The sequence below is a fragment of the Lates calcarifer genome, linkage group LG6 (genome assembly GCF_001640805.2).
Source record: "Lates calcarifer isolate ASB-BC8 linkage group LG6, TLL_Latcal_v3, whole genome shotgun sequence".
Classification (NCBI taxonomy): domain Eukaryota; kingdom Metazoa; phylum Chordata; class Actinopteri; family Centropomidae; genus Lates; species Lates calcarifer.
Window position 1 is genome coordinate 23,580,530 of NC_066838.1, and position 15,592 is coordinate 23,596,121.

At 39.2% G+C, this 15,592-nt stretch overlaps 1 protein-coding gene across 2 annotated transcripts in view; it reads left to right on the forward strand.

Moving 5' to 3' along the window:
* Positions 1 to 13,203, forward strand: part of LOC108892814 (uncharacterized) — a 29,853-nt gene extending 16,650 nt beyond the window's left edge. For both annotated transcript variants that reach the window (XM_018690579.2, XM_018690662.2), the window contains exons 11-17: positions 215 to 301; positions 3,469 to 3,621; positions 5,516 to 5,645; positions 5,760 to 5,792; positions 6,125 to 6,222; positions 6,976 to 7,059; positions 12,667 to 13,203. In XM_018690579.2, the coding sequence (XP_018546095.1) occupies positions 215 to 301; positions 3,469 to 3,621; positions 5,516 to 5,645; positions 5,760 to 5,792; positions 6,125 to 6,222; positions 6,976 to 7,059; positions 12,667 to 12,768 (687 nt within the window). In that variant the 3' untranslated portion in view covers positions 12,769 to 13,203. The remainder of the gene's footprint in view (positions 1 to 214; positions 302 to 3,468; positions 3,622 to 5,515; positions 5,646 to 5,759; positions 5,793 to 6,124; positions 6,223 to 6,975; positions 7,060 to 12,666) is intronic.
* Positions 13,204 to 15,592: the final 2,389 nt, after the last annotated feature.

A 15,592-nucleotide genomic window follows, 5' to 3' on the forward strand; every position in this document is an offset into this window, starting at 1 on the left:
TTCGCCTGAGGTAATCTTGCCAAACAACTTGAGTCTGCGGGAACAAGCTGCAGCCATCCAACACCTGAATCTCCCTGCGGCATCTCCCAGCAGCACTGCTTTTTTAAGATAATTTTGAATAATCACAGAAAATAGCTTGTGTGATGATGTGATAATTGCACTCTCCTCTGTGTCCACACAGCTTGTTACACTCACATCTTTTCCCCAATTGCAGATGTGCAACATTCCCCACCTGAGCACACAACTGGACCTGCTGCTGATTCTGAGAGAGCTACCGATCAGCATGAGCGACCTGCAGCCTGTGAGTTTACTCGAACACCTACAGAGTCAACTCAAAAGGTTGAGCTGTTTTAAAGTTTGGCCCATTCCCACAAGCTAAAAAAAGGGTAAAACCACAGACACATGATGAAAGACGAGCATGCAAATTTATTCTGTAATGCAAATACTAATGGTCAGATTCATCGTGGCTTTAGACATAAATGAAAAGAACATCTGGGGACAAACTGACATTAATACATAAAAGCTTTCTCCCCTCCGGTTTGAGTTTTATGTTTGAAGTGGTGAGTGAAGTAGTCTCTATTCTATTTGCTGGGTGGTTAAGTGTCTTGAAAACAGAAAGGTTTGAGAGGCACTTTAAGACACCTCTCTTCATTTGATGGAGAGAAGAAAAGATGGATCTTAATCAAATCAAATCAAGTTCCATTTTTCTGTAGGTGGTGTAAAACATACAAAGTTTCTATCTTTATCAGAAACCCAATGAAAACCCACTTTGGGGTTTTCACAGGGGAGAGCTGTGGAAAGATTCATGAATTTAACTTCATTCTGCAAAGTTCTGGACTCTCTTCAAAGACAGGCGCTCTTAAATTAATACAGGTAAAATGAAATAAAAAAACCCACAAAGTTACAATTTAAATAAGCGTTTTTTTTTTAAAGCTTATTTTAGCATTCTCCTGGCCCACACACACTCAACCAAATGTTTGAGGTAGGTGCAGTGTGAGTATTTAGACATGCCAGGTTCATCGTTAGTCAGACGAATCGTTAACACTCTTATAGAGGATTGTGGTTTATTGGCATTGGGGGCTGCAGGGTGTGAAGATATTGCAGTCCAACAAGCATTCCTCCCAGCTCCTCTGTCGTTTTTATTTTATTTTTTATTTTTTATTTGATTCTTTCAAGCTTCTGTTTCTTTCAGCATCACTGCTTCAGTCCTAATCTCTTGTCTGCTGACTGTCTGAGAATGAAGAGAAACAATGGCTAAGAATGATGGCACTGTAATCCATTGACTGTGACAGCAATTTTTCTTTGTCTAAAACACAGAGACAAACATATTGTGCGCTGGCAAGAAAGATTAGCAATTTCATTAAGTTTCAATTTATTCTTGGCTGTTTCTTCCTGATGTTATTTCTCTTTCTACTTCCTTAGATTTATTAGAAAAAAAGGTTATTTTTTGATCAAATGTTGGTATTTATGTGCAGGTGCTCTCTAATCTATAATCCACAGTGTAGAGTGCCACTGTCTCGCAGTACATGTTCAAACATTGAGAGGTTGGGGTCCTCTCTGTCGCAGAATACTTTAAATCCTTCAAATCTCTGACATGACAAACGTCTTAAGGTTCAAACATTAAGGAGGATTTACTCGCCAACTGACAGATGGGGCTTGAGGAGAGGAAATGGAGAAGTCACCACCTGGGGAATGTATCTCACCTGCAGTGTTCTTGTCGGTGCTACGTTTCACTGCCAAGATGACAGATTTTACACTTCATTGTGGACCTGGCTCAGTCTATGAGGTGTTTGCTGTGCTCTGTCTGCACCTGTTTCTAAATATAAATAAGAGAGTCAAAGACACAGAACCGAAGCCAGTGATGCAGTAGACAGGAAGAGCACTGGACTGGGAGGTATCCCCTGAAGCTGTAATGTACTGGATAAGAAAACCAAATCAAGCTGTGGTTGGGATACAGTCATGGGAGGTACTGAAATCGAGTTCTTCAAATTTGATTGGATCGCTCAAAGGTATATGCAGGTGTAGACCTGTTTGGATGGTTCCCATTGAAAAGGGAAGAGGTGGGGAAATTAACAAAACATGCACTTTTATGTATCAGATGTGTTTTCAAACAATATTTTTTTTGCTTTATAAGAGAAAAGACTTTGAGGATGGAGACTAACTGGTTGGTTTGAGAGCAGTTTAGAGCTGCGTCCCTGAACTTTTCTATGGGAACCATCTGGGAATGTCTGTGGATCAGACAGACACAAATGGGGCCATAGTCTCCACCCACACCTCCCTCACCTGTGTTTCTAGATCAGGAGGTGGAGGCGCAGTGAGAAATTAATAAATTAATTAGCACAACTATGCTCTTTTGGAGATGTAATATAACTCCGGCCAGCTGAAATACACACACACCTCCTCCTATGATAACGCTTTGCTAGTTAAGACCACGCATGACTGTGATCCACGAGCTAACAGTCAGGTTTTACATGATGGGAGGGGTTAGCTAGCTGCCCCACATCACATCTGATTGGATACATTTATGTACAGCTCAAGATGAATCACTACAAATTTGTTTTAAACCCTCAAAATTAGATTTTATGGACTTATATGAAGAACTAACACAGGGACAAAGGATTAAAATCTGGAAAATGAATTTTATATTTCACATGTTTTTGGAGTAAGAAGTGACAGACATGTATGTCATGTTTTTGTAAGATTAACTTCCCGACCAAATCAGACGGTCCTCTAAAAGCAGGTTACATGATGTCATGGGCTGGGCTCTTTCAGTTATCTTTTATACAAACTACAATATTTTGCCACGATGGCGCAGATGGCCCTGTGCAAAGCCAGCTGATGTAATGTAGCTGGATATCTGCTTTCTCTTCTGCGTAATCGAGCCTGTCCCATCGGTAGGTTTTGGGAAGTTATTCTTAAAACAGGAGCATATGGTGGGAGTGTTGTTTCTGGCTGGCATGGACTGTATTTGGAATAGCTAACTCTTTGTCAAGGACTACGATTCCCAAAGCATCCGCTCCTTTTTCCTCCAACACACTATTGGCAAAATGCAAAATCGCGCTTCCATTGCTTTTTCAGTTTTTCAGTATGAAAAATCCATATTCAACAGGATGTGTTCAGAGCTGGATAAGCAGGGAAATTGTGTGATATTCTAGAGGGATATTTGTACTTGACACAATTGCATACCAAATAATAATGTTGCCGAACAACAGGGCCTTGATTATTCATTTTATGAGGTCAAATGAGGTGTTGAGAGATGGCTGTTTATCTTCATAATGTAAAATACTAAAGCCTGGAGTTATTTTTGTCTACACTTTGTCAGCACAGAGAACAGAAAAAACAAGCTTCAGCCTCATTCCACTTAAATTTTGTAAAGTTGTTGTGTGGAGAAATGAATGTGAGAGCCCATGTGCGGTTGGATTACAGAACAAAATGACTTTGCTCTATGCCCCTGTGTTTGTCTTCCAGCTGATTAACCAGAAGATCAGAATGTGCACGCAGCTGTGCAACTGCAGGTCATTTGTTTCCGTGCTGGAGTACCTCCTTGCCATTGGCAATTACCTCAACGAGAACGCCGGAAAGGAAAAGGCCAAGGGATTCCGCCTCTCCTCCTTAACTAAAGTACGACTCCCACCACTGTTGCCTGACCTTTGATTGAGTTGCAGCACTAGGCTAATAAGACTACTCATTGATATACACTGCAGGGCTTCTGTGCATCTTCTTTCAATTTTCTGTCTCATCCTTCCTGTTCTGGTCACTCAAGTTCACTCAGGTCTTTGACACAATCATTCTGACAGTTGTGTGATAGGATCACTGCCTGGCTTCACAGGAGAAATCAAACTTTGCCCGAAGTGTGGCCACAAGTGGCTGAATCTCTTAGAAGTGAACATTAACTGCAGTCAGTCAGTGGTTGTGGAGCTTATCATTGAGCCAAAGAGTCTGTTTTCTAGTATATTTAAATGTGTGGCCTGACATTTTGGGAAATACATTTTACTTTTTTAAAGAGTTAGAGGAGAAGATCGATGCTACTTTCATTTTTATCCAGTAAATATACAGCTACAGCCGACCTAGCATAAAGACTGGAAATGGGGAGAAACAGCTAGCCTGAATTCACACCTTAAAGATCAACACATGGGATCTGTTTTTGCTCATAATTTAAAAACTTTTACATCAGTTTGAACATCAGTTTTTAAAGAAATGGCCGAGCACATTGTCCCCGTAAAACCACAACATCTCAGTGTTTGTTTGTAGCAAACAAATATGATATAATATGTTGATCAGTGAGCTTCAGAGTTGCTGGTTGGTGGATTTCGTTATCTTTAAACAGGGTCAGGGAAGCTGTTTTCCCCTGTTCCCCTTGTACTCTCTGATGGTCACTGTCCAAACAAACAATAGTGGCTACCAGTTTAAAAGGGGAAACAAACAGCGGTTTCCATGTCAAGGTTCTGTGTCTTGTTGACCCATCCATCCACCTTGACGACTTTATTGCACTGTTTACAATTCAACATCACCTGACCTCCAACTTTGCCCCCGTCATAATTACCACGGCCACTAGAGGGTGCCTAACAATTATACGTAAATATGGCTCGTAATAAGCTGCTTGCACAGTCTTGTTTTTAGGGAACATTCTCATATGAGCGTTGTATCAAACTCTCACCAAGAAAGCAAATAAGAATGTTCCCCAAAATTACTTATTGTCATTACTGTTGTCTGTGGTTTGTGAGAATATTTTCTTCCTTCTTCCTTTGTTTTTAGTTTGAACAACTCTTTTGAGTGCCAGTCCATCTACTGGGAAGTTTTAAGGGGCAGTGCTCTTGGCACAGAAGTGAAACATCCTCTGCTCCATTTAATGAAGCTGAGGCCTTGTGTTCCCTCAGAGGTGTTTCCAGGTCTAATTGAGAAGAGTAAACTGTTGCTGCCTGAGATAGACTCTCGTCAAATTAAAGGCTGACTGCTTCCAAGAAAAATGCATCAAGGTTATCGCAGATATTTTTAAGGTTCTTGGTTTTTTTTTTCCTTGCGAGCATCAATACTCGGTGCATGCCTTGCCCTCAGAGGCTGGCTTGAGCCTTAAATTGGTAAACAACATAACCTAGAAAAAGACTATGAGTGCCCATCACAGGACTAGAGAGGTCCCACATGCATTTCAATTATGTGGCACCGTTAAGTGCAACATGGCTTGAATTTTAGAGCCATCATTACCATCATACAAAAATAAGACAACATGAAAGCAATAACAGTTACTGCTGGCACTCCTCTTTCTACTACTACTCTGGAATCTACAAACAGTTTAACGTTTAGTTTACGTGTAAACAGAATCTTTGCATTGACATCCTATTCTTTCCCTGACCTTCAGTAAGAAAGCTGCATTTTGCAACAGCACAAACAGGTGTCGATGTACAGTAAGCATATGTGTTCTTTCCTTTATGTCCAGTCCTTGTGCTGACAGAAGACTACATGTTTGTGTAGGCCGTGCCCTTTTTTTTTTCACTCACTGTGTTTTCTCCATCCCCAGCTCTCCCAGCTCCGTGGTAATGACAGGAAGTTCACCTTGCTCCATGCCCTTGTGGAGCAGATCATGTTGCATGAACCGTGCTTGACCACTTTTACCCAAGAGTTGGCAGAATTTGAAACTGTCCCTGGAGGTATTTACTAATCAAGATTTGATCAAAGCTGAAAAAAATCTGTGTGGTCTGTTAAGTGAAACGTCTATTTTCTCTGTGTGTGTCCCCGTTTTTTTTCTGCTCTGTTTTGGATAGCCTCCATCAAGGGCCTGACCGCAGAAGTAGACGGTGAGTAGATCAGATTTTACTACTGCGTCCAAAGACTCTTGTTCTTAAACTTGCTGAGATTGCTGTAATACTCACCCTCCTTTTTTTGTGCCAACGCAAGTTATTTGTGAGGAAGTGTGATAGTAACATTTACTAGAGATCTCTCTGTAACTGTAGTTTCAGCTTAATCCAGTATATTGTCTATATGATGACTTACAAGCAGTTGCCACAAGCACAAATGCAACACTTCACGGGATCACACAGGAGACAGCATCTGATTTAAAGCAGCTATTTGCTTCAGTGGTCAAAAATGATGGATGGTAACCGAGGTTTGTGTGTGTGTGTTGCTTCAGTCTTGAAGAATGAACTGCAGAAAGTCATTCAGTACAGAAAAACATGCAAGAAGAGAAACGCTGGAGCTCATAACCCAAACTTCTCCAAAGACCTGAAGGTGAGCTAGCAAACCCTTAGGTTATCATTTATTTATGTATTCACTTAAAGGTACGATGTGTCCTCTTGTAAACAAACACAACCACAGTCCACATGCAGGACCAGCTCACAACTTCATCCAGTCTGACTAAGAATGTTTTAAATATACTGAATGTATACGTAGCATAACTATAGCTATTACTGAGAAATAATTTTGAAATTCTTTTCAGTTTTCAGTTCCATCTCACAATGCATTTGCTATAGTCTTTAACAGAACATTGCTCTAAAGCACTGCGCTTTAGTGGTCAAAATTATAAATTTAACGATAGAAATGTGGTGTCCTATGGGATCAGTTAGTTTTTTAATGGAACAGTTTCTGAGTTTCTGATACCACTCTTATGCTAGCTGTTTCCTCTTGCTTCCAGTTTTTATGCTAAGCTAAACTAATCGATTCTGCACAGACACGAGAGTGGTATCAATCTTCTCATCCAACTCTTGGCAGGAAAGCGAGGAAGCACATTCCCCAAAATCTCAAACTATTGCATTAAATCTTGGATTGTGGCAGCATATACACAAATCATGCAAATCAAATTCTAATTGCTTTGACTGTTAGCGACCCAGTATAACTTTATCACTATTCAAAAATCTTGAAAATCTAAAATCTTCATTCAAAAACATTTCCAAACAAATGAATTTTTTTTGATTGACGAAGTGAACATATGAATGGATGAACAAACTCACCAGGAGCTCCCTGTGCTTTTCCCTTTCATCCCAGACGGCAATTGAGAAATACAACACGGATCTCACGGCACTGACGAAGACGTGTGAGGAGATGAAGAAACTCTACTCTGTCATACTGGTAATCCCTGAGTTATTATTTCAATATCTCTTTTGTACAGGCTCAGAGATGGATGGCCCTCTGTTCCAATAGCGTCTAGATGGCCCTCTTCAATTATTTGTCATCTTATCTTGCCACCATACACTGGCACAGTACATATATTTTAGAAGAAATCCCCAAGGTTACTTTTTTTGCATCAGGTGTCCTTGAAGGCCTACACGAGGATATAATGCATCTGATATATAATGTATAGCCATGTCCTCCACATCATTTAACAGCAAGCACCACTGATTTGCAGCTTTGAAATATGTTATACAGAGTCCTTTGGGTAATTTCTTCAGGATTAGTGAACATTTGAGACTGTCTCCTGAAGCCAGAAAGTGTGAGAGACAAGTTCATCCTGACTCTAAATGTGCAATGTCACGCCCATGAATGGTCTACAAAAGATTAAGAATGAAAAGCTGTAAGAGCACCCCAGTGGGTTTCTGATGTGGTTTTAAAAAGAAAAAGCAGTGTATTCGCCCACAAGGACTCATGCCACATTTTTTTTGGGGGGGGGGGGGGGGTTATTTGGAGTAATGTTTTTTTATTTACTGTTATCTCATTTTAAATATATATACCAGTAAGAAGTTAGAATGCATTCATTCTTACTCTAAGTATTTGATTTAAGTGTTGACTGGACTCTCTGACACCAAAAATGATGACAGTCTTAAATGAGTTTTGTTTAGAGCTGCACTTGCCTTTAAGCATTTTTGTTGACATCAGATCTCTCATAAAGAAAACTCCTCTGTCACACATATCATCTGATTTAGTGGAGGCACTGGTCCCTGTGTATTCTTTTATCACACTGTCTATAAAGGAGATCATTTTCTTTGCTCACTAACTTGGTTAGATTAGGTTTATAGAGCTTGAGCCTATTTTTGACATCTTAACAGGTACTATGTCTCTTTTTATAGAGTCCACACCAAAAACAATCAATACAAAAGTAGTACCTATTTTCTCACCTTTCCCATATCTCTATGGACAATCCATCATCATAGAGAGTCCACTTACCTTTCTTGCAGTGTTTGAGCGCTGAGATATGATAGCATGAGCTGTGAGCTTTAGGCCTGGTAAAGAATTGTGTTATACTAGACCCACAATTAGATTCCTGTGCACTCCAAAGTTTTTCCACAACCCACACACAAGTAAGCAAAGGGGGAAGTTACTGAACACAGTCAGTGTGCTGCATCTGAGTATCAGCAGGCACCCAGTTGCAGCCCGGTTGTCACAACCATTTGTTCCTGCATTTACATGCACACAATACTGTTTTTGTCCTTATTCTGAAAAAGACAGTATTCCTACTCAGCTGTTTACATGGGGAATGAAAACTAACATTCCACTGATAATCTTATTTACATGCAGCCGTGCATACACGATTAACGTACAATGCTGTCATGACACTGTGTGCGCATATCCAAAAACCTATTGATATCCAAGTCTTTCATAATGTTTAAGAAATGGGCTTTTCTACTCTGCATGTATCTCTACCCCAGGCTTGCAAACTTGTCTAGCTGGTTTGTGTACGACGCACAGAGCAGATCATAAACAGGCAAGAAGTCCAAAGAATATTCCTAAACCTTGAATAAAAACCAAACTGAATACGCTGTATTACATTCAGAATATTGTCATATTCAGAATAATAGTGGAATATTATTGAAATCTCTAACTCTGTTTATCTGAATGTGACTGGTGTGGGTTTAGTGAGAGAAATGAAAACCTAAATCTTTCTTGTTAAGAGTTAAATGAGATGGTCATCATACTGGAAACAAACAGTGAGCCTGGCTGAAGTCACTGCATCTGTGCAAAGAAGAGTCTGGAATCAACCCCTCATAAAACCATTTGGTTTGAGTAAAGATTAAATAAACATGTTAATTACTGAGCTGAAGATGTGCTAAACCAACTGGCTGCTGTATAAAAGGCCGTATAAAGTCCTCACTTTTGCAACAGTTTCACATGAGCTTATCGTTGGGTTAACCTCGTACATCTAGCTGAAGTTTCCTGTGCTCAAGTAAGTGATGACCCAAAGTGAATTTGCCCACAAAGCTTACCGGTCGTGATGGCAAGCATTGTTTCAAGCTGCTCCCAGTCAGGAAGGTTAGCAGGTTAGCATCTAATTTGGGCAGGGAATCCAGGTCACTTGAGAGTGAGGCTTTCGCAGCATGGTGGATTTGCTGATTGAATGTATGAGTGTATCTGTGAATAAAAAAGACTTATTGTAAAATTTTGCCACAACCTCAGAGAGCATTGAAAAAAACATGTCTCACATGCTGATGAGTGAACTTTCCTCTGCGGCTTCTTATTTACTGTACAGATACGAGAGTAGTATCGATCCTCTCATCTATCTCTCGATAAGAAAGCAAATAACTATATTTCTCAAAATGTCAAACTATACCTTTTAAGTGAAACATCCTCACAAGCTCCATATTATTTCTTATTCTTAACATAAATCACTCCTCCAAGTATTATTAAAAGTGGTCTTGTGGTGTAGTGGCTGTGGCCTTTTAAAGTTTAACAATTTGACCTTTAACTGTGGTGTCCCCTTCAGGCCAGGAGTTATATTTTTAATCATCAGGCAGCCCTGCGTGTTTAAATCAAAGCTGGACCAGAGATATTTGATGTATAGTTCAGTTGATTGTTCTTATACTAATTAATAAAAAGTTTGAAATGTTACTTTTTGAATTGTAGCGTCAGAGCACAGTGCCAGTTTAGTCAAAATCAGACCGGTGGCATATGAAGATGGACACAACCCAATCTTTAGTCCCTCGTCCCACCTGCGTCCCTGTCCTCCCTTGATATCACTGTGTGGGTACCCGCTTCTAATATTGTGAGTATGAAACCTCCTGAATATACAATAAATCCCATCAGGAAGACTGGAGAAAATGATTGAGACTGACTGGGGCTGTGGTGTTTTGCAAGAGAGCAGCAGGTTGGGGAAAAGGCGTCATATTTAGTCACATCTTGTCATGGGGGAGGAGAATTCATAATGATGCCCCTGAATAGCCAACATGCAAATTTATTAAACATAGACGAGGCTCATGAAATTTTTGAGTGGTTGGTCTTGGAGAGATTGGTTTTTTTCCTAGTTGTTACTCTGGAGGCATGATTTTAAAAACCATCCGAAGCACCAAATGGACGGAGACGTTTTATGTAACATGTTTTACTGAAATGTAATTTCTCATAATATGATGGATAAGTCTGACATGTTGCATGTATTATCATAAATGTGACAGCTATGTCTCACTACCAGATTACTGCTCAGAAATTTCCTATCTTTAATACAACATGTCAACATGATGCGATATAACAAAATCAATTCCACCTCAGTGACTTCAGATAAGGTCCTTTTAATCTTGCGTCTTCTTCTTGCGTATTAAAGGTGGTACAAGACACCTCTAGTCTTGTAAACTTATCTGTACTTATAACATTATAAACTATTTATCAAATGTTTACACTGTAGAGGACATATAAATGCTAAATGGGAGAGTTAAAGTGTGATATTACCTTTTATTTACCTTTAAATACAATTGATATACTTTTAATTTTTTAAATACCTTCTGCCGCTGACAATGGTGGATTCAGTCCTAATTATACATGTGTGATGCCAGGTTGGAGATAAAGGAGCTCTGACTCATCCCAACCTGTTTTTTTTTTCTTCTTGTTTTGTAGCTTAGCGTCTATCACCACAGTACGATAAACATGCAATCAGCTTCAATCTCATTATCCTTATTATCTGCACACTTGTTAAAAAGCAAACACATTGATTTGTATAGCAGGTACTTTCTTCATTTTCCCTAACGCCTTCTTGAGGTGCGATGATATGCAGAGATTTGATCATTTGTGCACATGTGTACGTAAAAATGCATGCAAGTATTCTGATTTCTGATGCAAGAGTGTAATGTTTTGTAGAGGGAACAGGTGTTAATAATTAACAGACATCTTACATCTGTGTAAACCTTTCAGAAATGTTTGAAGATGCTGTAAACACAAACATACTCAGCTGATATATTTCAAGCTTTTGGATGAGCTATGTGACAATTCACAGCCAGTATAGGTGTCACAATTATTTCCAGTCTAGTTCAGTGAATAATTATTATTAATGAACCAGTAATTACATTAATGGTAATTAACTACATTCATGTGCATTAATCATATTCATATTTGATAATATCATTATTTTATTTACTGCAAGATACTAATTTTATAAGTGTATTTTAAGGTGATGTTTTTTTAGTATGGATAGGATCAAAAATAAGCGAGTCTTGGTAGCATATGCCATCGATTTAACATTTTATAGCGAACAATTATGCAGTTAGATTTGGTATAAGAAGCTGCGCTGTTTGAGGGAGCTCTCAAAGAAGCTGAGAGCTATTGCTGGGAGAACTAATCCCCCTTAATAAACTATACATAAACATTTAATGATTGAATGATGCCATACAGCGCATAGTCGGGGGCCAGTGGAAAAAACTGCAACAGCAAACTCAGTATGAAGTTTCAGGTTATAATGGTTGCAGTGCATTCCTACATGAATATCATTGTTTGTGGTCAGCTAATAGCCACATAGATGAAAGAGCCGATGTGGAGCGCAAATGAATCAGCTAATGCAAGCTCAAGACCCAGTGATGAAAAATACTTCCAGACTGGACGCAAAAACTCCAAACTCCTGCTAATACCAAGCTACCATGGCAAATTGGGTGTTGTTGAACAAGTGATTTGCCTGACTAAGTGTAAAAACTGTGGTTTTCTGGGGTTATTTGTGGAGCTGTTTCTTGGCCTGGAAAATGACTTCATGGAGAGGTTGTTACATGTTAATTAGGTAGCTTTAGAGGTGCTGGATTTAAAGATTTTTGCTAGAGTCATATTTACTGTTTCCCCTTGTTTCACACGTTTATGCTGAGCTGATTACCTGCTGGCTTTAGCTTCAGTTTTAGCAAACATTCATGGTATGGTTTTTCTCATTTAACTCTTGGCAAGAAAGTGAATGAGTATATTTACCCAAATGTCAAACTATTCCTTTAAGGCTGTGTATGTGTGCAAGGAAACAGCTTGGTACATGCGCTATAGATTTTATAGTACATCATGTCTACATAATAAAATATACTATGTGATGGCATCTTTAAATGAAACATATTAGGACAAAAGAATATTAGGAAAGAGTGACAGCAGCAGCTTGAGCCTGAACTCCAACCTGCACAGGCGACTACATGCAATAAGCCAATTAGTGCACTTAACCACTGTGACCCTTCCTGATAAAGTCTGACTTGAGAATTGCTAACATTTTTATGCCAGTGACCCTTAATGACCTGGATTTAAGTGTTAATTCAGCAGTACATGTCTACCTCATTGTTTAAGTGTACTCAAAGGCTGGACTGCATGCTGAGGCAGTATATGAGGTAATTACATCAAAAGACCGTTCGTCGATCGTTAAGAAGAATAGGTGCAGCCCAGGCACCAGTTCGCTGATGAAAGTGAACACGGCTGTTAATTATAAAATAATTTTTACAAACTCACAGGTGTCAGAAGGTTTAACTGCTATCAGACTAAAGTTTTTAATTCTCAATCTCGTTTTTTTTTTTTCCTCTTGTCCAGGTTAGATTTGGGGAACCGGCGGATGTAGACTCACAGGAGCTCTTTGGGTTGATCTGTCAGTTCGTCCACGACTTCAAGAAGACACATACTGAAATTGTATGAGTTATACTGTTCGACTGTGACTGTCACTGTGCTATGGTCTGGCGATCTGTCCACGGTGTACCCCGCCTCTCTCCCAATGTCAGCTGGGATAGGCTTCAGCCACCCTGCAACCCTTAAGGATAAGCGGTGTAGATAATGAATCAATGGATGGATGTAACTGTCACAAGTTTAGATATCCAGCTCTCCCTGAAATCCTTTGGCCTGCAAGCTCTTTTCCCTCCAAACCAACCAGGGAATGGAAACTGCTGAGAGTGAAATAATGATCTTTTCAACTGATTGTTTAGTTACCTTATACCAGTTATTTTGTTGTTGTTTCATTGTTGCATATTTTTGCCTGGTTTCTGAATGTTTATTTCTGTAATTCATCTGTCCATCCATCCATTTAAACATCTGCCTGAGCATCTTACGTCTGACAAATAAAAATGTCGGAAAGTCTTCTGGGAATCCTGTGTTTAAATGTGCACTCCACATCACATGTTCAGTGAACCAACAGTGGTTATCAGTGGCTTTCTGAACTCTTCTCCTGTTTTCTTGCACATATATTTTACTGTGTAATGTCCCCTGACTCGTTGTATGGACACGAGGGGTGTACAGTGATGCTCATGCTGAAATGAATTTTGTGAATAGAAAACTGATAAATGTCACAGTACCTCATGTCAGAGGTTTGTTTGATTTGGGTTAACTTTGTGTTAACTGACATTAGTTTTGAGACAAATTAGCGATGAAGTGGTTTGAAACCCCTCGGCAATCGAATGCTCTGCAGGCAGAGGAACAAAGTAGACAACACTTCAGAGGCCAGCTGAGGCTGGTGTACTTTGGGTGTGTGATTATTCTGAATATGTAATCGTGCCTTGGTCAGGGACGTTTTCTCTCCCAGCGCTGCAGGAGGAGCTCCAAGGCCGCCTCTGATTCAGGACCACATCTGCGCTGTGGCCATGACATGATGAGCAGCAGCGAATTCCCCCCTTAAAAGGTAGAAAGGTATCTCAGTGCTGGTTAGAGATGATTTATGTGTTACACAGCTTTTGTGTGTCTGACATTTTAATCAGCTGACAGCAAAAACACTGTTTGTAGTTATAGCTGTGAACCATGGTGGTATAATGAACCAGACCCCTCACTGAGCTGGAAAAGTTGCACATCTTCTTGTAAAAGAAGAAACCACTGATTTTAATTAAAACTTTGCATCTGCAGAAACTGGTGATTCATTAGCAGGAAATAAGCAAAGCTATTTCATTAAATGTAATGTTTCCTTCACAGAGCTTTATCTTATTATTATTATTATTATTTTAAATTCCAATTTGTCAGAATTGTAGCTGGATGGATCATTAATGTTTTTTTTTTCTTGACATAGCATCTTTTTACCGCTTTTGAAATTAAAAAGAGATGAAGTAATGTTCACAAAATGAATGGTAAAAATCACTTCAAATTATACAGGCTTCCATTTTCTTTTGGTTTGGAATTAGTTTTCCTTTTTAAGAGAACTACAGTCACAAAAATATATTCATTGCCTCCTTGTTATACGTTACGATCAATATTGCTCCGCTTTTCTTCCACTTCTCTAACACTTTGTTGATGAGAGTTAAACCTCACTTTGCTTGGAGGCTTTTTACTTTTGATTCTTCAAGTCATTACCAGATTTTAAGGGCCTGTATAGAAAGGATAACACATCTGATTTTCTCTCTGCTCATTAACACGTTTGTCTAAATGTCAGGATATTTTTGCTCTATTTGATATACATTGTTAAAGGTTATAAGAACTTTTAACAACCCCCCTTAACTCTTTATAGGCCTACAGCATCAGTGGTATAAATTCCTTGTTCTTGAGCAACTTCTGTGCTCCTATGGAGAAAGTTCATTAGGCAGCAGCCAGAGCAGGAAGCTGCTGATTTGAAGGTGTTTTTGTTCATTATTATTATTCATGATGTGAAAATGACATTTGTCATCATCTCAGTAGCAGAAAAGAGCAGTTTCACATACAACAGCCTGCATCGGTTGAATGTTTGTAACAGATCTAAAATATCACGCCTTCTTGTTTATACTGTGTGGGAACCTTCAGTTCAGTCTTTTTGCCTTTGTTTCTATCTTCATGCCATCAGTGCGTGCCAACTTCTCTTAACCTTGCTTTTCTTCTTTAGCTTTTTTAATTCCTAAATCTCTGTTCTTTCAGGCAGCTGATGATACAGTTATTTCAGCAGCCATAGGCCTTTTTCACAGCAGACATTCATAAAAGCAAAGGTGTTACTAATACCATCAGTAGTGGCTCTGTTCTATTCAAGTGTCCCATTAAACCGTGACAGTGTGACAGCGAGCCATCATGCACAATACCACGACCCTGCGTCTGAAACAGCTAAATTTCATTAATTCTATTATTTACAGTTGTACTTTTCCTACTGTGACATGTCAAAGTGACTTCTGTGAAAAAGTTGCTGGCTGACTGAGAAGGAGTTACCACTTTAATTTTTCTGAATGCACTGTTATAAAGTGCAAATCAATTTTACAGTTTAATCAGTGTGAATCTGTATGTGATGCCATGTTGGAACACGTTTCTATTTTGGGTTTGTTGTGTCCTGAGTAGTCTGCCTGCAGCTGAGGGAATAAAACAAATTCACATTGAACAAAAGTAAACTTGTTCAGGGTCACATCTCGACAGCTTTAGCCTACCTGACCTCTACTTTAAAGCTGCTGTAATTTTATTTATATTGGATCAAATGACTATATGTAATGGGAAGGGTGTCACTGAAAGACCTCAGCTCTGTGGAGTGTGTCAGTGTCATTTAGTTCATTGTTTTGGTTTTCTTGCCCATGATTTTCTTGTGTTGCTTCAC